Source organism: Mytilus trossulus, unplaced genomic scaffold (assembly GCF_036588685.1).
Source record: "Mytilus trossulus isolate FHL-02 unplaced genomic scaffold, PNRI_Mtr1.1.1.hap1 h1tg000220l__unscaffolded, whole genome shotgun sequence".
In the NCBI taxonomy this organism is placed as follows: Eukaryota; Metazoa; Mollusca; class Bivalvia; order Mytilida; family Mytilidae; genus Mytilus; species Mytilus trossulus.
This window is the reverse complement of record NW_026963313.1, coordinates 524,303-549,897: the sequence shown is the minus strand read 5'-3', so window position 1 is coordinate 549,897 and position 25,595 is coordinate 524,303. Positions and strand designations below refer to the sequence as shown.

The 25,595-nt window shown below is 33.0% G+C and overlaps 1 protein-coding gene across 1 annotated transcript in view; it reads left to right on the top strand.

The window, feature by feature from the left end:
- LOC134701116 (uncharacterized) overlaps positions 1 to 20,219 on the top strand; it is a 43,835-nt gene extending 23,616 nt beyond the window's left edge. The window contains exons 4-6 of the mRNA XM_063562260.1: positions 9,039 to 9,300; positions 11,276 to 18,939; positions 19,667 to 20,219. Of these exons, the coding sequence (XP_063418330.1) occupies positions 9,039 to 9,300; positions 11,276 to 14,826 (3,813 nt within the window). The 3' untranslated portion in view covers positions 14,827 to 18,939; positions 19,667 to 20,219. The remainder of the gene's footprint in view (positions 1 to 9,038; positions 9,301 to 11,275; positions 18,940 to 19,666) is intronic.
- Positions 20,220 to 25,595: the final 5,376 nt, after the last annotated feature.

Below are 25,595 nucleotides of genomic sequence, written 5' to 3'. Positions count from 1 at the left end.
AAATATGATACAAGCCCAAACCATAAAATATAAATAAGTCTCAATTGAAAAAACACTTTTAAACGTGTGCATGTAAAACAAATTTCAGTGATGTTAGGGATCGAAACGGTATTTGGAAGGCCATAAAATTTACCCTGAATTTAAGATTTGACTCTTGAATTTCAAGAGTCAATATAGGATGATATAAACCGGAGGGAAAATATGATACAAGCCCAAACGATGAAATAGAAACAAGTCTAATTTGAAAACTACGTTCAAACCTATGATAGCGTTGGGTAAAAACCGCAATTTTTATACGTGTGCATGTAAAACAAATTTCGTTGTAGAAGGGTCTAAATACTGCACAAACAACATTTTCCAAAAGACCAAAAAAGTGAAAAAGTATATTTAAACAAAACGCATTTGACTAACAGGTCGAACAACTGATGTTCTCTAACCCTGCTAACTGCCATTGGCGATTGCCAAAAAAAAATTGATCGCGAGATGTAACAAAATGGATCTTAATATTAATTTTAAACTAAACAGAAAGCAATGAACTTGTGAACAAGATGTTATGCCACAAACACAAGGTGTCAATAATTTTCGTACACCAGATCTAGATTTCGACAATATATGTCTCTTCAGTGATGTAAGGGATCGAAACGGTATTTGGAAGGCCATGTAATTTACCCTCAATTTAAAATTGGCTCTTGAATTTCAAGAGTCAATATAGGATGAATGGATCATATAAACCGGAGGGAAAATATGATACGAGCCCAAACGATAAAATATAAAGAAGTCTAAATTGAAAACTGCGTTCAAACCTATGATTGCGTTGGATAAAAACCGCAATTTTTATACGTGTGCATGTAAAACAAATTTCGTTGTAGAAGGGTCTAAATACTGCACAAACAACATTTTCCAAAAGACCAAAAAAGTGAAAAAGTATTTTTAAACAAAACGCATTTGACTAACAGGTCGAACAACTGATGTTCTTTAACCCTGCTAACTGCCATTGGCGATTGCCAAATAAAATTGATCATCAGATGTAACAAAATGGATCTTAATATAAATTTTAAACTAAACAGAAAACAATGAACTTGTGAACAAGATGTTATGCCACAAACACAAGGTGTCAATATTTCTTGTACACCAGATCTAGATTTCGACAATATATGTCTCTTCAGTGATGAAAGGGATCGAAACGGTATTTGGAAGGCCATATAATTTACCCTCAATTTAAGATTGACTCTTGAATTTCAAGAGTCAATATAGGATAAACGGATCATATGGGGCAATATGCGCAATTGTTTCTCCATAGGCCGTAATGGTAAGGTTTTCTTCTGTTGCTCAGCCGATATCGTAAACGTGTGTATATATGATGGCTTGTTTCGAAGCTGAGACATTTTTACATATGTGGTTAAATTTTCGGGTACGAAGTGTGATTCATTTTTCCGTAATTAACAAACCCCGAGTATCCCTTTGCGATGTGGCTCCTCATGGTAAAAAATCCCATTTTTAACACAATAAGTTCTTTGAAATTTTAATACTTTGAACACATTTAATAGCTCCATGGTTTTAACACATTTATTCTGTGTTCCCTTACTTTCTAAATTAACACTAATGGTTCAGCTCAGTCATTTGTTTATCATAGAAATGTGTCAAATATCACTACACAGAGATTTTTTGTTTACACGTGACTTTTGTGTTCCTCATTTCAAGGCGCATTAGGGGTATTGTCCCATATTGAAATCCATAGTTCTGATTTTTCTGAATATTTTTAGGTGATCTTCATCTGTACGACATTCTGAATAAATCTGTGTATTTTTGTCCATTTCTGAAAAAAAAATCGTTTCAGCACTATATGGCAATGACACTTTTATCGCTATATTCATTTATTTTTAATACAATGTATATGTATAATTAATTTCTTCTAGTATACATTTACTAGTCAAAACAAGGACAAAACTTCTGATGATAACCTTAAATTACAATACACAGACCCTATTAAAGCATTCCATAACATTTTCTTGTGTCTTAAAGTGCATTTTCACAGAGAAATTATGCAAAAATGTAGATTTCATAAAAAGAAAAACACCAAAATAACTATTCTTACTAGTGGACATCTGGTATATAATACTGTGGAAACCCCTCAAAACTACTGGGAAAGTCATTCTTATCATGTAATTAGAGTGCAATGAAGTGCAAATATTCAAAACTTGTCCATTCGCATAATTCTATTCGAGAAAAAAAGGCTCTTTACATGTATTTCAGTGAAAACCCTTTATCAGTGAGAAATCCACATGAGGTATTAAAGGAAACATTGTGACATCACACGTATTATGGTGTCGTTAAATAACGACAGATCAAAATAGTGCTAAATAGAGTTTGTAGTGTTACATGAGAATCAGTTGCCGCAAGATTTAACTCGAAATGTTGAGTCGAAAAGATCAGTAACCAAGCCTTTTCATTTAATATCAAGATCATAGCAACAGTTTTCATATGAGCATATTTCTAACATACCGACTGTAATTTCATTTGCACAAATACCATAAATAAATAATTTAGAGCTTACCTAATAAATCAAAATGCTTACCAGTTATTCAGGACTTTTTAAAACCTTTAGTTTGCCATCTCATGTTTGAAAGTAATGATATGTCTGGAACTGAAATAAGACAAAAAATTATTCAGGCTGTGTTATCATTTAATTTAAGTACATAAGTATTATTGAGAGAGAGAAATCTAATTCTTGAAAGTTTTATCACAAAGAAAGAAAAATGCTTCTCCCTTGTGGCTTAGCCACCTTCATTTAAACTGTTTATATTAGAAGCAATGAGTAGTAGCTAACTAGCTTAATACATGAAGTTGAATAGCAATATTGTTTTCAAGAAGGTTTGACCCTCCCCCTTTTTCACTGAGAAATGACAATATCTTGTGTTTTGCTCGTGTGCATTAACACTTGTAATTCATGATTTTCTGAATACATGTACATGATTTTTTTCTGTTTATTTGCATATGATATCTACTGACCAGGGTCAAATCATTGGATAAAAGCAGATGTGTGATTTGTGTTGTCTCCCTTGATAATCAGCTATTTCTGTAGACCAGAGTGATAATTACATAACAAAGACTATATTGTGTCATTTTTACTTACACTTTATTTATATTACATGAAAGTTTTTTCTTGTCTCTTTCAATTGAATAAACAATTCCTTTCGGATCTCTCGAGAGTAAACAAAGTTATGATTGTGCCTAAAAAAAATGTTCAGCCCCTTGCCAGCAATGCATTTAAAAAGCAAAAATTTCATTGATTTTTTGCTGTTCTGTATCAATAATATTTATCTTAAATCATTTATGATAACTAGTTATAAATAAAAAACTACTTACCATCATTTTCACAATTTTCTGTGGTGTACAAGGTGAAATTATCTTAAGATAACCCTGGATCTTTTCTTAGAATTAACACTAATGGTTCAGCTCAGTCATTTGTTTATCATAGAAATGTGTCAAATATCACTACACGGAGATTTTTGGATTACACGTGACTTTTGTGTTACTCATTTCAAGGTGCATTAGGGGTATTGTCCCATATACACCGGAGGAAAAATATGATACAAGCCCAAACCATAAAATATAAACAAGTCTAAATTGAAAAAAACTTTTAAACGTGTGCATGTAAAACAAATTTCAGTGATGTTAGGGATCGAAACGGTTTTTGGAAGGCCATAAAATTTACCCTGAATTTAAGATTTGACTCTTGAATTTCAAGAGTCAATATAGGATGATATAAACCGGAGGGAAAATATGATACAAGCCCAAACGATGAAATAGAAACAAGTCTAATTTGAAAACTACGTTCAAACCTATGATTGCGTTGGATAAAAACCGCAATTTTTATACGTGTGCATGTAAAACAAATTTCGTTGTAGAAGGGTCTAAATACTGTACAAACAACATTTTCCAAAAGACCAAAAAGTGAAAAAGTATATTTAAACAAAACGCATTTGACTAACAGGTCGAACAACTGATGTTCTTTAACCCTGCTAACTGCCATTGGCGATTGCCAAATAAAATTGATCACGAGATGTAACAAAATGGATCTTAATATAAATTTTAAACTAAACAGAAAACAATGAACTTGTGAACAAGATGTTATGCCACAAACACAAGGTGTCAATATTTTTTTTACACCAGATCTAGATTTCGACAATATATGTCTCTTCAGTGATGTTAGGGATCGAAACGGTATTTGGAAGGCCATGTAATTTACCCTCAATTCAAGATTGACTCTTGAATTTCAAGAGTCAATATAGGAAGAACGGATCATATAAACCGGAGGGAAAATATGATACAAGCCCAAACGATAAAATATAAACAAGTCTAAATTGTAAATTTCGTCCAAACCTATGATTGCGTTGGATAAAAACCGCATTTTTTTTTATACGTGTGCATGTAAAACAAATTTCGTTGTAGAAGGGTTTAAATACTGCACACACAACATTTTCCAAAAGACCAAAAAGGTGAAAAAGTATATTTAAACAAAACGCATTTGACTAACAGGTCGAACAACTGATTTTCTGTAACCCTGCTAACTTCCATTGGCGATTGCCAAATAAAATTGATCACCAGATGTAACAAAATGGATCTTAATATAAATTTTAAACTAAACAGAAAACAATGAACTTGTGAACAAGATGTTATGCCACAAACACAAGGTGTCAATAATTTTTGTACACCAGATCTAGATTTCGACAATATATGTTTCTTCAGTGATGTTAGGGATCGAAACGGTATTTGGAAGGCCATATTATTTACCCTCAATTTAAGATTGACTCTTGAATTTCAAGAGTCAATATAGGATGAACGGATCATATAAACCGGAGGGAAAATATGAGTCAAGCCCAAACGATAAAATAGAAACAAGTCTAATTTGAAAACTGCAGTCCAACCTATGATTGCGTTGGATAAAAACCGCCATTTTTATACGTGTGCATGTAAAACAAATTTCGTTGTAGAAGGGTCTAAATACTGCACAAACAACATTTTCCAAAGACCAAAAAAGTGAAAAAGTATATTTAAACAAAACGCATTTGACTAACAGGTCGAACAACAGATGTTCTCTAACCCTGCTAACTGCCATTGGCGATTGCCAAAAAAAATTGATCGCGAGATGTAACAAAATGGATCTTAATATAAATTTTAAACTAAACAGAAAACAATGAACTTGTGAACAAGATGTTATGCCACAAACACAAGGTGTCAATAATTTTCGTACACCAGATCTGGATTTCGACAATATATGTCTCTTCAGTGATGTAAGGGATCGAAACGGTATTTGGAAGGCCATGTAATTTACCCTCAATTTAAAATTGGCTCTTGAATTTCAAGAGTCAATATAGGATGAATGAATCATATAAACCGGAGGGAAAATATGATACAAGCCCAAACGATAAAATATAAACAAGTCTAAATTGAAAACTGCGTTCAAACCTATGATTGCGTTGGATAAAAACCGCAATTTTTATACGTGTGCATGTAAAACAAATTTCTTTGTAGAAGGGTCTAAATACTGCACAAACAACATTTTCCAAAAGACCATAAAAGTGAAAAAGTATATTTAAACAAAACTAATTTGACTAACAGGTCGAACAACTGATGTTATTTAACTCTGCTAACTGCCATTGGCGATTGCCAAATAAAATTGATCACGAGATGTAAAAAAATGGATCCTAATATGAATTTTAACCTAAACAGAAAACAATGAACTTGTGAACAAGATATTATGCCACAAACACAAGGTGTCAATATTTTTTGTACACCAGATCTAGATTTCGACAATATATGTCTCTTCAGTGATGTTAGGGATCGAAACGGTTTTTGGAAGGTCATATAATTACCCTTCAATTTAAGATTTGACTCTTGAATTTCAAGAGTCAATATAGGATGAACGGATCATATAAACTGGAAGGAAAATATGATACAAGCCCAAACGATAAAATAGAAACAAGTCTAATTTGAAAACTACGTTCAAACCTATGAATGCGTTGGATAAAAACCGCAATTTTTATACGTGTGCATGTAAAACAAATTTCGTTGTAGAAGGGTCTAAATACTGCACAAACAACATTTTCCAAAACACCAAAAAAGTGAAAAAGTATATTTAAACAAAACGCATTTGACTAACAGGAAGAACAACTGATGTTCTTTAACCCTGCTAGCTGCCATTGGCGATTGCCAAATAAAATTGATCACGAGATGTAACCAAATGGATCTTAATAGAAATTTTAAACTAAACAGAAAACAATGAACTTGTGAACAAGATGTTATGCCACAAACACAAGGTGTCAATATTTTTTTACACCAGATCTAGATTTCGACAATATATGTCTCTTCAGTGATGTTAGGGATCGAAACGGTATTTGGAAGGCCATATAATTTACCCTCAATTTAAGATTGACTCTTGAATTTCAAGAGTCAATATAGGATGAACGGATCATATAAACCGGAGGGAAAATATGATACAAGTCCAAACGATAAAATATAAACAAGTCTAAATTGAAAACTGCGTTCAAACCTATGATTGCGTTGGATAAAAACCGCAATTTTTATACGTGTGCATGTAAAACAAATTTCGTTGTAGAAGGGTCTAAATACTGCACAAACAACATTTTCCAAAAGACCAAAAAAGTGAAAAAGTATATTTAAACAAAACGCATTTGACTAACAGGTCGAACAACTGATGTTCTTTAACCCTGCTAACTGCCATTGGCGATTGCCAAATAAAATTGATCATCAGATGTAACAAAATGGATCTTAATATAAATTTTAAACTAAACAGAAAACAATGAATTTGTGAACAAGATATTATGCCACAAACACAAGGTGTCAATATTTTTTGTACACCAGATCTAGATTTCGACAATATATGTCTCTTCAGTGATGTTAGGGATCGAAACGGTATTTGGAAGGCCATATAATGTACCCTCAATTTAAGATTGACTCTTGAATTTCAAGAGTCAATATAGGATGAACGGATTATATAAACCGGAGGGAAAATATGATACAAGCCCAAACGATACAAAATAAACAAGTCTAAATTGAAAACTACGTTCAAACCTATGATTGCGTTGGATAAAAACCGCAATTTTTATACGTGTGCATGTAAAACAAATTTCGTTGTAGAAGGGTCTAAATACTGCACAAACAACATTTTCCAAAAGACCAAAAAAGTGAAAAAGTATATTTAAACAAAACGCATTTGACTAACAGGTCGAACAACTGATGTTCTTTAACCCTGCTAACTGCCATTGGCGATTGCCAAATAAAATTGATCACGAGATGTAACAAAATGGATCTTAATATCAATTTTAAACTAAACAGAAAACAATGAACTTACGAACAAGATGTTATGCCACAAACACAAGGTGTCAATATTTTTTGTACACCAGATCTAGATTTCGTCTCAGTGATATATATATATATATATATATATAAAACGTCTGAATAATAGTCAACGATTTTTTCACGAGGGCGCTGGATCGTTACAAGTACCGATACATGTACACAATAAAATAAATTATATCAACGCCTAAGAAGTGTACATAACAACACCAATATATATATATATAAACAAGTCTAAATTGAAAACTACTTTCAAACCTATGATTGCGTTGGATAAAAACCGCATTTTTTATACGTGTGCATGTAAAACAAATTTCGTTGTAGAAGGGTCTAATAACAGCACAAACAACATTTTCCAAAAGACCAAAAAAGTGAAAAAGTATATTTAAACAAAACGCATTTGACTAAAAGGTCGAACAACTGATGTTCTTTAACCCTGCTGACTACCATTGGCGATTGCCAAATAAAATTTATCACAAGATGTAACAAAATGGATCTTAATATAAATTTAATAATAAACAGAAAAAAACAAGAATGTGTCCATAGTACACGGATGCCCCACTTCCATTATTATTTTCTATGTTCAGTGGACCGTGAAATTGGGGTCAAAAGTCTAATCTGGCAATCAAATTAGAAAGATCATAACCTAAAGATCATGTGTACAAAGTTTAAAGTTGATTGGACTTCAACTAAATCAAAAACTACCTTGACCAAAAACTTTAACCTGAACGAACGAACGAACGAACGAACGGACGGACGGACGGACGGACGCAAAGACCAGAAAACATTATGCCCCTCTACTATCGTAGGCGGGGCATAAAAATTAACTTGTGGCCACGATGTTATGACACAAACATACGGTGTCAATATTTTTTTAGTACACCAGATCCGGATTTTGACAATGAATGTATCTTCAGTGATGTAAGGGATCGAAACGGTATTTGGAAGGCCATATAAAAAGTACCCTTATTTTTTTATATATATACAACTCGTCTTAACATCAACCCAAAAATGTTAGATATGTATATTTGTTTCCTTGATAAGATAACATATTTCTAATGTATAGCCAAATTAGACGTTTGACCCCAATTTTACAGTCCAATGAACATAGAAAATGAAAGTGAGAGTTTGAGGTTAAAGTTTTTGGTCAAGGTAGTGTTAAATGAATTTGAAGTCCAATCAACTTGCAACTCAGTACACATGTTCCTTATAATATGATCTTTCTAATTGTAATACCCAATTTCACGTAACATTGAACATGGAAAATGATAGCGGGGCATCCGTATCCTTTGGACACCTGCTTGGTTTTTTTTTGGTTTTTTTTTCAGAAATATGAGATATAGAATTACAGTTTTGATGTCGTTTCATGAATAACAATCTGTATTACGTAAAGAAAAATATGGAACTTACATAAGCATTGATAAGGGTTTATCTTCGAGAACAACAACAGTTTACGAGAACTTGAAGGGGTCATAAACATTTCTACGTATCTTTACACTTCTTTCAACTATGAAAATCATGCTTTTAATGTTTATAAAATATTATATGTTTATATGATTTAAATATGAATATCAAACCGACAGCTAGCAGCTGATTGGATATTGAATATCGAATAACGAATCAGCTGCTAACTTCATTGTACATTATTCTCATTATAGGCATTGACAGTCTTAAATGGAGGTCAAATACCACAGGAGATCAATGACATCGTGAACTACGACCTTGGAGGGGAACAAGCAAAAACATTAGCAAACGCAGAACTAATGCAGTTAAAAAAAGAATATATGGATTGTGAAAAGGAACATAAAGAAGAAATTAATCAGATAAAAAATGAATACATGGAATGTGAAATGGAGAAAATACAGATAGAAAATGATTTCTCTCATTACAGGGAAGGAAATATTCCGAAATACATTGCAGGTTTGATTCTATCTATTCTAACAACATTTTTAAAACTGTCTGTTTTTTTATACCGATAGTTGTTAATTTCTGTGTCGTTTGGTCACTTGTGGAGAGTTTTTTGACATGTCTCTTAGGGAGAGTTTTTTGATTTGCAGACATATCACTTCTTTTTTATATATTAGAGTTTTTTTTATGTTGTACTGATATACCGTTGTTAAAGGTTAGGAGAGGGTTGGTGCCTCCAAATAAGTTTAAATCCTACTTGAAATTCTGTGTTTTTGTTGTTTGTTGCTCTTGATTTTGTTTCATTATTTTGTACATAAGTTAGGCAGTTGTTTTGTAGGATTGCTTTAAATTTGTCATTCCGTGGACTTTTATCGCTGACTATGTGGTATGGGCTTTGCTCATCGATGAAGCCTGTACAATGACCTATAGTTAAAAATGTCTTTGCCGTTAGGTATCTTGTGAAAAGTTCTTTCATTGTAAACATGTCACATCTTCTTATTTTTAGATGTGAGTCAGTCCGTCCGTGCCACATATGTTTATAAACAATTATGATCGAACCAATTTATAAGAATGGTCGATTGTGTTGTTTTTGATTTAAGTCAATTGGCAAATATTTCATACAACTTCAGCACAAGGACAATTTGATAATAAATAAATGAAGTTTCTGCAAAGTAGGTCGACAATAATGCGGGGCGTGACATTTGAACTACATTAATATATGTATTAAACATGTTAAAATAAAAGTTTGTTTTGTTAGTTATTGCCTATCGAAAGACAAATGTATTTAACGAGGGGGACCTTGGAATGTTGTTCTGTTATACATATTATAGATCTGGTTTTTTTTTTAAATATTTTGATAGAAGGATAATGAGTAAAATAACCACCAAAAAACCTTCTAAAGATAGGGATAATCAATTCTAGTCACCATAATCCTTCAACTATGAGAGAAATCTATTTCGTTTATTCAGTAATATAAAGCATAAAAGGCTGTGACATAATGCATGTAAAACAATTAAACAATTAAACTAGAAGACTAACGGACGGATTTATAGAATACATAAACAAATATGATGAATTTATTACAAAATATTGAATCAAGTTCAGAAATCTATGCATATGTTGGCGCCTGTTAAAACATAAATCCCACTGTATTGTTTGCACCTGTTCTAAGTTAGGCACCTGTTTGTTGCCGTTTGTAGATGTGGTTTATACGTGTTACTCGTTTCTCGTTTGAATCATGTAAATATAGAGTTTGGTTTTCCTGTTTCAGTTGTTTTACACTGATCAATGTGATGCACGTTATAGCTTGTTGTTCAATGTGAATCAAGACTAATTTGAAGACCTATTTCCAGTTCTTTATAACATTCTTTTTTTGTATCTCTCTGATATGATTAATTATTCCGAGGAGGGAGTAAGTTGAATTTCAATAGCTGTTCTAAATCATGATGAGAACTCTCTTTAGTTTTTATACATCTTATTTAATCAGCAATCACATTTCATTTTTTTATTCAGATATATTGCACTGATATATCTTTTAACACGTTAAAGGTTGTGATTTTGCTAGTTTAAGATATACCACTCGTGGTACAGCAATGCTTTTTGGTATGCAGATGCATTAACGTTTGTGCAGATCATGTCCATAAAGATTATATGACCACAACCCCTCATCCTGGTTCGATCATTTTATAACTTTGTGTTTAGGTCAATTTAAGTCAATATTATTCAGTATTATTAGTAATTTCTATGGCTGATATTTTGCCCTGTACCCTCAGCCGTGTCTCAACTTTTTTGACTGTTTTACGTATATTTTATATTTAAGTATAGCCATTCTAGTTTTTAAAGCTTTTACTTTATGGCATTTACTAATTTGTGTTATAGGATTTATTACCCTAGATAAGATGAAAAATGTTCTTATTTTGGAGTGTTTGCTCAATACACCAATAACAGTTATAACAGTTATAGTGATCAGATGTATTAATGTTTACAGATGCGAATGCAGCTTTGGTTAATACATGGCTAAAAGATGACGAAAGTTTTTATGAGACAAGAGGAACAAAACTTGTTTATGACAAAGTAAAGGAATGTAGCTGTATTATGGTCACATCAAGTTCGGGAATAGGAAAGACAGCTAACATTCGGCATATCGCATTAAAGTTTAAAGTGGAAGGCTTTGGAATTGTTCCAATAGAGTCTCCAAAGGATATAATCAAATTCAAAACACATGAAAAACAAGTGTTTCTAATGGATGATGTCCTTGGTAGATATGATTTAAATCCGACCCTGTTAAACAAATGGGTAAGAATAAACGAAAAGCTACTAAGTTGCTTTAAAACAGGTTCAAGCAAAATATTGTGTACAATGAGATCACAAATAGTACTCAATAATAGATTTAAAAATGCATCGACAATTTTAAACAAAGAAGTCATAAATTTAGAGTCTTTTGCTCTGTCAAAGAAGGAAAAGATGAGAATACTGATGAAAAATCTTCAGAGAAATAACTTAGAGAAGGAAATAAAAAGAGAGGAGGTTGAGATTATGTGTGAAACGATTTATGCATTTCCTCTCCTTTGCAAATTAGTTTCAGATGATAAAGAAAGATTCAAAAGAAGAATTGCATTCTTTAAGCAACCTGTATCACTGTTAAGGAAAGAACTTGATATGATAAGTCATGAAAATAAGAAGCTATACTGCATTTTAGTGATTTGTATGTTAAACAATGGTTCGTTTAGTAAAAAAATATTTGATATTGACTCAGACGAATATGATGCAAAAATTTACAAAATAATGCAAACTTGCGGACTTCAAAGAAATATGCATAAAAAAGAACTTGAGGATAGCGCTATTTCTGCTGTAGGATCTTATTTTAACAAGGACAGTTACAATTTCCGGTTTATTCACGATACTCTTGAAGAGACTATCAGTTATCATTTCTATACGTTTCATCCCAAAGTAATGATTTTTGAATGTGATATCTTGTTTATAAGGGATCGAGTCAAGGTTCATTCCAATGAAAACGACAAAGGAAACGATGATGAAAATACTGTTATAATTCTGGCAAATGAATTGGATGTCGATCGTTTAACGCCTTTATATACTAGAGTGTGGACTGAATTAAACAATGGAAGATTTTCCAGTATGTTGATGAGTCATCTTTTTGAAAATAGTAACTTTGTTCGTATATTTGGAATTCATCTTGAAAACAAATATAACAAACTGAAATTGAAAAATACATTTTTTAAAACTGTAAGTTCTGAACGGAGAAAACACAGAGATCGATCAATCTTTAAAAACATTTTAACGGCGATGTCTAATAAAAACTTACAAGATAAAAAAGATGCCATTAGTCGAGTTATACATGCTATTCCCTTCAGAAGTACACTTATGTATTGGATTCTGGCATTCGGTTGCTATGAGCTTTTTAAATATGCATGGAGTAAAATGTCAGCTATAGATCGTAGTTCCATTCTGGGTAAAGATTGTATATTTATACCCTCCGTAAAACCGTTCTTTCCGCTGGCTGTTCTTGGTGGTAGTTTAGAAATTGTAAAAGAATTAATTTTGTCTGGTGCAGATGTTAACTGCTTTTCCGAATTTTGGGAAACACCTTTATATATAGCGGCCAAGGCAGGTAGCTGTGATATTGTATGCTTATTGGTGGAAAATCGAGCACAGCTAAATAAAAGAGGATGGTTTGAAATACAAATCCCAAGTGTGGCTATTTCAACCAAGCACGAACTAACTAGTTGCATTCTTGCGAAGGATTTAAACCAGACAGAGCTTCATGAAGCTGTACGACAGAACGATTTAAAATATTTGGAATCAAAAATTCGATCAGAGAATATAAATTCTCGAACAAAGAGCGGATGGACAGTTCTACATTACGCTGTATTATTAGATAATCTAGAAGCTGTGGAGGTTTTATTCCATAAAAAAATGCCACAAAACGATTACCAAGGAAAACTTTTGTGTAATAAGCCGACACCTAAAGTTAACATAGCGGACAATAATGGACTTACTGCTGTCCATCTAGCAGTTATGAAAAGTAACATCGAAATACTGTCTATTCTGCTTCGTAATAAAGGTAAAGTAAAGGTTCGTGATGTTTTCGATAGAACACCTTTACATTACATAATGGACGAAAGTACAACACGGTTATTGATTATCCATAGTTCCCGGAATCAACAAAGTAAAACTAATGGAAACGCAGAGGATGGTAGAGAGTATGATCAGTCATCAAAGTCGGCTTTCAAGGTCATGTGTTTTAATATTGCACTTAAAACATGGTTAAGAAATGTTGGTCGTGACTTTGTAAATATGCCAGACATTTACGGTAATACACCCTTACATTCTCTTGTTATTAGGAGTCTTTCGAAAGAGAAAACAATCGAGTGTAGGAAAACATTACTACAGAATGGGGCCAATCCTTATATTGTTAACGAAAGTAACATTGATGCATTGAAGTTAATTCATAATTGTGAAACTGTGAATTACATAAACAATGATGAAAAATATAGACAATCAATTATGAAGTCTTATTTTTACTTTACAATAGTCACGATGTTCTTATTTGCAGTGACCATGGGACTTATTGTACATATAAGTTACGAATTTACGACGGAAAGTGATAATGTATATAATTGCGTTGGACAAACCATCGAAAAATCAGGTATTATAACTTTGGTGCAGGTGAGTAGAAATTTGAAAGTTGTAATTCCCACTGTTGGTATGCTTTGGATATCATCAATAATAATATTTAATATGAGGTGTTCCAATCTACTGCGGGGATCATTTTTGTTGTTATATGTCGTTATATTAACGTGTGGTTTATACATATTATTTGGTGAATTGGTATACATTCAAACAATATACAGATTTATGTTGGTTTTGGTTTACGGTGTCATGCTGTGTATTTTTTTAACAAAATGGATGACATGTATACAACATTTTGCTGTAGTCACACTACATGTAGAATACGAAAAGATATCTCTGCATATGATGGTTATCATAATGTCGGTTTTGGGTGTGTTAAGTGGATTGTGTTGTTTTTGTGAATTTATGGGTAAACAATACGACAATTTGTATACCGTTCACAATCAAAATACACTGATCATTACAGCTTTCAATTGTACGGAATTTAGTTATGTAGATATTTCATGTATAAGTTTAGCTAATAATATTACCTATAAGAATGGTGTAGATTTCTCTGTACAATGTCGTACTATCCCAAACATTACTAGTTATAATGGTACACATGGCACACTCACAGTGGACTCAGGAGTGATAGACTTAAGAGAACAAGTTCTTATGTTTTTATTGTTTTTAATTTTTTTAATACATAATGCATGTGTTTTATTTCTTTTGAACCTCATACCTTATCATTTATTTGCGAACCAATCCACACTGAAACTCAGAAGAATGATCATAGTTATTTTGTTTTTCAAGGTAACTGAAATGATACCATTTTTATTTTTATGTATATACGTTGTAACTTTTAGTAATCTGTTTTTTTCGAGCATATTGGAGCAAATAAATGACTGAAACAATATCCTCCATGAATGATGTATGTCATGTGACTAAATCAGTTGAGAGATAAAAAGAAAACGTTGATTCATGAATTACATCAAAAATACTAATATCACTATATGTATACCATAACATGTTTAAATAAATGGAGGAAATAACATGCGAATCATAAGTTCACTTATGTTTGACCATTAGTCACAGGTAAAAAGTAAAATAACTACAATACCAAACTCAAAACTCAAATTTAAAACCGAAAGTCCCTTATCAAATTGGAATATCAAAAGCTGAAACACATTAAACGAATGTATGACAACTGTCATAATCCTGACTTGGTATATGCATGTTCTTATGTAGAAAATGTTGGATTGAACCTAGTACTACATTTGGTGGATTGATACATTAGTACATAATGACGTGGCGCTGTACTTATACACCCCGTCATTGTGTTATTGCGCTATTGTAATTTTTTGGATATTTGCCTTTTATTTTTGCTAATTTTCTTTGTTTATATGTCTTTTTGTGCTTCTTTGTTACATATTTATTACTTTTTGTAGTGATTAAATTATAACACAATGCTGACTGCTGTACCCTTAATTTTGACATTTTTACTTATTATGTCTGTTGTTCACACACCATTGTCAATATAATGGAATTTAATGCGACTCTTATACAAGTGAGCGGTTAAGCTAGCTGTAAAACCAGGTTTAATCCATCATTTTCTACACAAGAAAATATCTGTACCATGTAAGAAATATGACAGTTGTTATCCGTCCGTTTGATGTGTTTGAGGGTTTAATTTTGTCATTTGATTAGGGACTTTCCGCTTTGAATTTTCCCCGGAGTTCAGTATTTTTGTGATTTTGGTCTTTTGTATAGCAAGCTAAACCTTTTACTTGTATTTCAATCGCATAATATTCCTTTTTTGGCTTATCTGACCCGAATAGCTAAGTGAACTATTTCCATCACTTGGCGTCCGTCGTTCGGCATCGTCTAGAGAACTTCTTTTAGATAACTACTAAATGGAATGGAACCAAACATGTCATGAAGGTTCCTTATGAGGTGCTGACCAAGTGATTTTAATTTGAAGCTGATCCATCATCCAAGATGATCGCCAGCGGGAGACTTAGTGTAACACAGGACCCTACGGAAAATACTTAAAAATATCTTCTTTAAGACAACCATTAAATATAACAAAACAAAACATGGCATGAATTTCCTTATGGATGCTGACGAAGTATTGTTAATTTGAAGCCGATACATCATCAAAGATAGCCGCCAACGCGGGACTTAGTTAAATATAGGACCCTATGGGAAATACTTACATATGTCTTCTTTTAGAGAACCACTGAATGGAATGGAACCACACATGGCATGAATGTTCCTTATGAAGTGCAGACCAAGTGATATTACTTTGAAGCTGATCCATCATCCAAGATGGTTGCCACCGGGGGACTTAGTTTAACATAGGACCCTACAGAAAATTCATAAAAATGTCTTCTGTTTGACAACCATTAAATATAATACAACCAAACATTGCATGAATTTCCTTATGGATGCTGACAAAGTATTGTTAATTTGAAGCCGATCCATCATCAAAAATGGCCGCCAGCAGGGGGACTTAGTTTAACAGAGGACCCTATGGGAAATACATACAAATGTCCTCTTTTAGACAACCACTGAATGGAATGAAACCAAACATGGCATGACTGTTCCTTTTGAGGTGCTTACCAAGTTATTGATAGGGATACATGAGTCAACAAAGAAAACCAAAAAATCCAATAGACAAAGCACATAAGTAAAAACGAAAGACAGGAATACAAACATTTACCAAAGCAAAATAATATTATGACGGGATGTATAAATACCAAGCCACTTCAAATGGATATTACCAAAAATAGACCGAGTGGTAAAAGTAATAATTTACACATTTGTGAAGTTGATATGGAAAACTAGTATTTATCAATAAGAATTGATATCTTCAATGAAAATTATAAGAAAAATGATGATACTTTCTTTGACATAACCCTGGTTCATAAACTATCTGTTCAGACACTAGTGACGCTTTATATAGTCTGAATTGCAGTTTCAAGCTCTTGAATACCGACTGTGTATGTAGGTAAAATATCATCCGTCTGTTAGAATATCACAGGAAAATCATTGTTACACTAAAGATATACCATAATATATTTCAACGACTAGTAAAATAGCATTTTGTTTTCTAATTTTCGACACCCAGTTGTTTTCCAAATAGCCATTAACAATTAAGGTTTTAAATATATTGATATCGATACAATGCAATCTTCACTTGTGGTCATTCATACATTGTGATTTAGTTTACGGGAAAAAAATGTAATATGAAACAATTTGATTGGACGAGAAGTTGAAAATATGTGTATTTGTTTGAATCAAATTAGCTTCAAATCGTCGCGGAAATAGACTCACAAAAAATATTCAAGTTTCCTTACTGTGCTTAATTTAGTTTGCGTTGTGGTCTAAAATGGATTTAATTTAAAGGCTACCTCTTTTTTGTCATTTTCATTTGCATACAATGAAAATCGAACATTCTCAATCGAAGTCTGTTTTGTATGATTGATATCAAACACATTGACGAAACCTGTAACTTACTAATGCGTTGTTATAAAAATTTCTATGGTATGAATATTAATACAGAATACGATACATACCTGCACAATGGGTAGACAGAGCTTGCACTTGTAGAAGGTTTGAAAAAGGTAAAATCACAAAATAACTGAACTCTGAGGAAAATTCAAAACGGAAAGTCCCGAATTAGTTGGTAAAACCAAAAGCTCAAACACACCAAACGTATGGACAACTTTCATATTCCTAACTTTGAACAGGCATTTTCTTGTGTAGAAAATGACGAATCCCATTTTTCATTTGTTATTCCTTTTTTTTATTTACATTTTTTTGTATAGTTTTTGCATTTCGCTTCGTTCGTGTCTTATTGTTGATATTGTTTTTAATAAGACCGAACATTAAACTTTTGTTAATATTAGCTTGTTTATGCTTATTCCCGATTGTGACTGTTTTGCTGAGTGTGAATTCGCATTACTATAAGACGTGTTACGGTACTTATCTATCCCAAATTCATGTATTTAGTTTGAATTTTTATATTTGTAATTTTCATCGGATTTTGTCAAATTGGTCGACGTCTTTTCTATTATATTCATGTGTTATGGTAAAGAAAATTAATCACCACGGTGACCTTCATTTATTAGTTTTGATTTTGTTCAACGTAATCTGTTCGATATTTTATGTTCGAAGTTAGCTTCAAATTAAACCGGACATATATATTATATAGTTAATTGCTATTAATTAGTATTGCAATGTGCATTGTGTTTAAATGTAATATCAGTATTTAGTTCTATTATAATCTTAAATCAATCCTATTTCTATCTTATTTTTGAGATATAATTTTTCAAATGTGACGTCATTTTTGTGCTGTTTCAGAAATTCAACTGTCTGCGTGACGTAATTATTGTGCCTTTTCACCACTTCGTATGTGACGTCATTTTTATGACTTTTTGCGTTGAGGCCTGGACTAATGCGGGTGTGTCTATTTTCTATATTGGTCTTCAATGTATTATGTATTATGTATTCGGGTTCAGTTTTATCATGTAAATCTTTTATATTCATTTGCTAAAATTTACTGTTTGAAATAGCATAAATTGTTCTAAATAATAAGGATGTTCTTATCACAAGCAGAAAACCCTAGCCGTATTTGGCACAAACTTTTTCAATTTTTGATCCTCAGAGCTGTACAACTTTGTACCTTTTTTTGACTTTCGAACTTTTATATCTGGGCGTCACTGGTAAGTCTTGTGTGGACGAGGCGCGTTTTTGAAGTATTGAATTTTAAACCTGATGCCTTTTGTTATCTATTATTCATGTGTTTCTTTGCCTAATACGTTCTCCTATTTATTTGTATTGTAGTCCTATATTATTATGTTGTCATTTTAATGTGATATTTAACAATGCCATTAAAGTGCGAGGTTTGCTAAAGTTATTCACTGACATTATACCCGAAAAGTAAAACATATTCGTGTAGTATAATTTTTTATCAATGACAATAAAATGTTTAACTGACATGTTTGCACCTGTCTTAAGGTAGCACAATACAAAGATTTTATAACTCCATCCCCCAAGTTTTAAAATGCTGTAACTTTCTTAATAATGCTTGGAAATTTATAAAATTGGTAGTTTTGGATAGCTTACAGATTACTCTTTCAAATAAATGCAATTTTAGTATGATGCAACAATTATGTAACCAATTATAATGTTAAATGCGTCTAAAATATTTTTCACCAAATTTCCACTTTCAAATGAAATTAGCTTTTGCATAGGTATCCCTAAAGGGTTGATTTTATCATATGTTGTTCCTATGGCCATTATCTACAAAAGGGTGTCTCAGATTTCAGATAGAATGTATAGAACAAATTTTACACCTAATTAAACATTTTCTTCTTTTATGTGGTTAGGATGTTTACACTAATTAGAGATTTATGAGAGAATGGAATACCATAGAGACAATCTGAGACACCCTTTTGAAGCCCATGATGTATTGATTAAGATTTCGTTAAAATTTCCTTTATAGTTAAAAAGATGGCAGAGCTAAATTCATTCAAGTGAACTTACCCAGATTTTTCCTCTAATTACATAATAATTGATTACATAATGCTTGCATAATAAAAATACTGCATTCATTTAAAAGATTAATCTTTTATCTATCTATATATACCTCTTTTATTATTTTCTATGCATTCATAAGAAAGTTACAGCATTTCAAAGGTTAGTGATTGGAAGTAAAAAAATCTTTGTATTGTGCTACCTTAAGTCAGGAATCTGATGTTCAATTCTTGTCGTTTGTTGATGTGGTTCATTAGTCTTTCTCGTTTGTTGATGTGGTTCATAAGTCTTTCTCGTTTCTTGTTTTTATTTCAGAGATTAGACCGTTGGTTTTTCCATTTGAATGGTTTACCACTAGTTACTTTTTGTGACTTTTATAGCTTGCTGCTCCGTGTGAGCAAAGGCTTCGTGTTGTAGACCGTACTTTGACATATGGTTTCCTTTTACAAATTGTGAATTGGATGGAGATTTGTTTCATAGGCACCCATACCACATCTTCTCATATCTATGTTAGTCTCTACAGAGGCATTATGATTTCTCAAAATCTTAAACGGACTGTTATGACTTCAGCGGCTTCATAGTTTAAATAAAGGTATGCAATGACAGGTTGACTGATGCAAATCACAGGAACATCATAGAATCGTCAATAGTATACCATGTCACATTTAACAAAACGGGAAAACGTAACAGAAGCCTTATATTTACACTTAAACCATTGTAAACCCTAATATATTGGTTACCTGAGTAGTAAAATATAGCAGCCTTAATAAAGTTTCATTAAAGATATACTATGACATCTTCTCTTAACGAGTAAAACATTATATCCGAATCTTTGTTTCTCAAATGAATATAATTGCAGAGTTAATTGCTTGTTATAACATCGAATGAAAATTATAGTTTTACTAAAGGAATACCAAGACGTTATTAACTGACCGGTAATACGGCGTATAATTCTGCTAGTGTCACGAAAGGTATCATATTTTAGCTAACTTGAAACACACTTAATGAGAATTCTAGTTTCTCTAAAGGTATAAATTTACATGTCAAACTGATATTTTTATTAATCAGTTGATCATCTACTGAAAACTTTAATTCTTGTATCTATGATGAGTATACCTTTCTGGAGCCCCTGATATTATCCCTAGTTTTGGGATGGATTCGTGATGATAGTTTTTAGCTATCTATGTTGTTTTTAGCGTACTGTTGTTTGTTTGTTTCTGTGGTTTTTTTTTAAAACCATATGGAGTAAGTAAGTTTATTATTGACGTATGCGTTTAAATGTCCCTTTGGTATCTTTTACCTCTCATTTGTCACGGTAAAGCACAATCTTATCAAACAAATGATTTAATGGTCGTTTGATCACTATGTTTGCAATGCTAGGTATTTTGCATGGAAGTGTGATAAGATGATTTCAGCTGTACACTTCTTGACGACATCTGTGTACATGTCGGCAATATAGATTATCGGTTGGTAGTATGTATTCGATTGCGCCCCTTTAATAGCAAACTTGTTCCTGTTTTGTTATGATTTACTGTATATCTTCGACCCATATAAATTCCATTTAAAAGATACATTCTACAACACATATCATTATCTAAATGCTCTTGTTTCTTAAAAGAAGAAATTCTATAATTATTCTTCCATTATTAACCCATAAAACTTGCTTTACATCAGCTAAAGAAAAAACAGCGATTATTGTCCTTTCTAGATTTAGTGACTGTTCTTTCAGTTTAACAATTGTAAAAACAAAAGTATGAGAAAAATTACGATTGATGCAGGGTGGTCATTGTTCGGCTTAATCTTTCAGTGTTCTACAGATATAAAATGGTTTCGGGTCGGGAGGAATTTTCGCTGTACCTGTTGTAAAGTCATTTCAAACAGAATAGATAATAATCTTTATATATATAAAATATTGATGTGTACTCTTGTTTGTCTGCTATATTATTTTAATAACCAATAAACATTCCCAATCAATCATTTGTTATGCTATTGTAATTATAAAAATTATTTATGTTGCCTAATTTGTTTTGTGTGGACTGATATTTGTTTAAAAAAATATCTTATAACTGTCTTTTTGGTAGGACACTACGAATTTCTGGTTACTCACTACGTGTTTCTAAGGGACATTGCGTGTTTCTAGGGGAACTATGTGTTTCTGGTTACACACGATTTGTTTCTGATAGCACACTACGTGTTTTTGGTTACACACTACTTGTTTCTGGTTACACACTACGTGTTTCTGTTTACAAACTGAGTGTTTCTGGTAACACACTACGTGTTTCTGGTTACACACTACGTGTTTCTGTTTACAAACTGAGTGTTTCTGGTAACACACTACGTGTTTCTGGTTACACACTACGTGTTTCTGTTTACAAACTGAGTGTTTCTGGTAACACACTACGTGTTTCTAATAGCACATGTCATGTTTGTGATTACACACTTAGTGCTTCTGGTAGGACACTGCGTCTTTCTATTCACTTATTACGTATTCTGGTTACACACTGTGTGTTTCTGGTAGCACACTGCGTGTTTCTTGTTACACATAACGTGTTTCTAGTAAGACAATTGATGTTTATGGTTGCACAATACGTGTTTCTGTTTTTTCTGTTTACACACTATGTGTTTCTGGTTGCACACTGCGTCTTCCTGATTACATACACGTGTTTCTAGAAGGACACTATGTGTTTCATGTAGGACATTACATGTCTGGTTACACACTACGTGTTTCTGATTACACATTTCGTGTGTCTGATTACACATTTCGTGTTTTTGGTTACAGACTTCGTGTTTCTGGTTACACATTACGTGTTTCTGGTTTCACTATACGTTTATGATAGGAAGCTACATGTTTATGGTTTCACACTACGTTTTTGGTTACACACTTCGTGTTACTGGTTACACATTACGTGTTTCTGGTTACACACTTCTTGTTTCTGATTACACACGTCGTGTTTCTGGTTACACATTTCGTGTTTCTGGTTACACACTACGTTTTTCTAGTTACACATTTAACGTTTCTGATAACCCACTTCGTGTTTCTGGTTACAAACTTCGTGCTTTTTGTTTCTGGTTACACACTTCGTGCTTCGTGTTATACACTTCGTGCTCAGTGTTTCTGGTTACATACTTCGTGCTTCGTGTTTATGGTTACACACTTCGTGTTTTGGCTACATACATTTTTTTGTACCCCTTGTTTCTGGTACCACTCTTCGTGTGTCTGGTTACATACTTCGTGCTTCGTGTTTCTGGTTACATACTTCGTATTTCTGGTTACACACTTCGTGTTTTGGCTACAAACATTTTTTTTTGTACTGCTTGTTTCTGGATACACACTACGTGTTTTGATTACATCTTCGTGTTTCTGGTTACACACTTCGTGTTTATGGTTACACACTTAGTGTTTTGATTACATACGTCGTGTTTCTGGTTACACATTTCTTCTTTTCTGGTTACCCACTACGTGTTTTTGGTTACGACTTCAGTATTTCTGGTTACATATTTCGTGTTTCTGGTTTAACACTACGTTTTTCTGGTTACGTATTTCGTGTTTTACGTTACACATTTCGTGTTGCTGGTTACAAACTCGTGTTTTTGGTTACACATACATGCTTCGTGTTTCTGGTTACCTACTTCGTGTTTCTGGTTACATATTACTTGTTCCTTGCACAATACGTGTTTCTGGTAACACACTTCATGCTTCGTGTTTCTGGTAACACACTTCGTGGTTCGTGTTTCTGGTTACACACTTCGAGTTTCTAGTTACACACTTCATGCTTCGTGTTTTTGGTTACACACTTCGTGTTTCTGGTTACTTCCTTTTTGTTTCTGGTTACACACTTCGTGTTTCGGTTACACACTTCGAGTTTCTAGTTACACACTTCATGCTTCGTGTTTCTGGTTACACACTTCGTGCTTCGTGTTTCTGGTTAAATACTTCTTGTTTCTAGTAACACACTACGTGTTTCTGGTTACAAACTACGTGTTTCTGATTACACACTTAGTGCTCCTGGTATGACACTAAGTGCTCCTGGTATAACACTACGTGTTTCTGGTTACAAACTTCGTTTTTCTGGTTACAAACTTCGTTTTTCTGTTTACACACTGTGTGCTTCTGGTTACATACTACGTGTTTCTATTAGGACACTGCGTTTTTAATGTAGGACATTACGTGTCTGGTTACACATTTCGTGTTTCTGATTACACATTACGTGTTTCTGGTGACATACTTCTTGTTTCTTGTTACACACTACGTGTTTCTGGTTGCAAACTACGTGTTTTCGGTTTCACACTACGTTTTTGGTTACACATTTCGTGTTTCTGGTAACACATTACATGTTTCTGATTACACACTTCCAGTTTCTATTTACACACTCCGTGTTTCTGGTTACCCATTTCGTGTTACTGGTTACACACTACGTGTTTCTGGTTACACAATTCGTGCTTCGTGTTTCTGGTTACACACTTCGTGTTTCTGATTACACACTCCGTGCGTAGTGTTTCTGATTACATACTCCGTGTTTCTGGTTACACACTTCGTGTTTTTTGTTACACACTTCGTGTTTTGATTACACACTTCGTATTTCTGGTTACATAATTCGTGCGTCGTGTTTCTGGAAACACACTTCGTATTTCTGGTTACACGCTACGTGCCTCGTGTTTCTGGTTACATACTTCGTGTTTTGGTTACATACTTCATGTTTCTGGTTACACATTACCTGTTCCATGCTGCACTCTTTGTGTTTCTTAACAGCCCAACAATCTGAAACGTTTGAGAGAAAACAAAGAAAACAATAAGTGAATATATGTTTTTATAATTATGTATGAATTAAAGCAATGTCGATGTGACTGTGTTGTACGTATCAACTAGTTATATTTATATGATTGCATGTAAGGTTTTAACTTACAAACAAAAATTCCTAGTTTCATTTATTGTCGAAATTTTCAACAAAGTAATTACGTTTTGCTTCATAAAAGACTGTAATAATAATATTATTTTTATTTGGCCGAAAACACAAATCTCTACATACATGTCCGCCGCACTAGTTATTGATACTCTATATGCCAAAAATTAATTATTAAAAAATAAAATTAAAAAAAGAAATGTTTCAGACAATGTAAAAAGGGAGGGAGGATTTTTCGAACTGATTACTCTACAGAATTCTAATTTAACGACTAAGAAAAGGGAATTCGCTTTAAAACAAATAATCAAAGGTACCAGGAATAGAATTTAGTACGCCAGAAGACTCATCAATGAGCTCATCTAAAAGGTGGAGTGAAAACAAATCAAAATCAGTCAGGCGAGAATATCAAACAATCGGCCAAAGGGGAGTAACTAGAACATATTTAGCATCGTAATTACTAGTTTTTAAGAAGAAAAAAAAAGCGGAAAAATACTAAGATTTGAATTCACTGTTGTAGTTCTTATAGTCTGCAAATAAATTTTCTATGTAAATTATAACTTAATCAAAACAAATGATGTACATATTTGCACGATTCTGCTACGTCCTTATTACGCTTCTTCAACGATCTAGCTAGCTACGATTATACCAAGTTCTCAACATGCTCATTCTGTGACCTCAATACGATTATCACGATCTCACTACGCTCAACAAGTTCTCACTACGACAAAACTACGATGTATCCGATTACAAAACGATCTTACCACACCCCAGTCCAACTAGACCACGATCGCACCACGCTCACCTCGATTTAAAAAAAATTCAGATCGTGGTGAGGTTGCGGCATGAGCGTCATGGAAATGTTAATTTTCCTTGTTTTCACCATGATACTACGTCCTTTTTACGCTTCTTTAACGACCCCCATACGATTATTTTCACGTTCCCACCTTGCTTTTTCCATGATTTTCATGATCTTACTACGCTCTCAATACGACTATACCACGAGTTATCTGATTACAACACGATCTTGCCACGCGCGCGTTCTTACCGTGATTATACAACGTTCATACCGCGATCTTTCTACGTTCTCAGCAAAAACGTCAAAATCGAGTTCCATGTCAATACTGTTCCATTCCTTCTATTTCTGATTAATTCGTAGATTTCTCGGAAACAATACAGTCATGCCACCAAAATCTTCTAGAACACGTGGGACAATGAGAAGGATGGTCGTAGTATGAA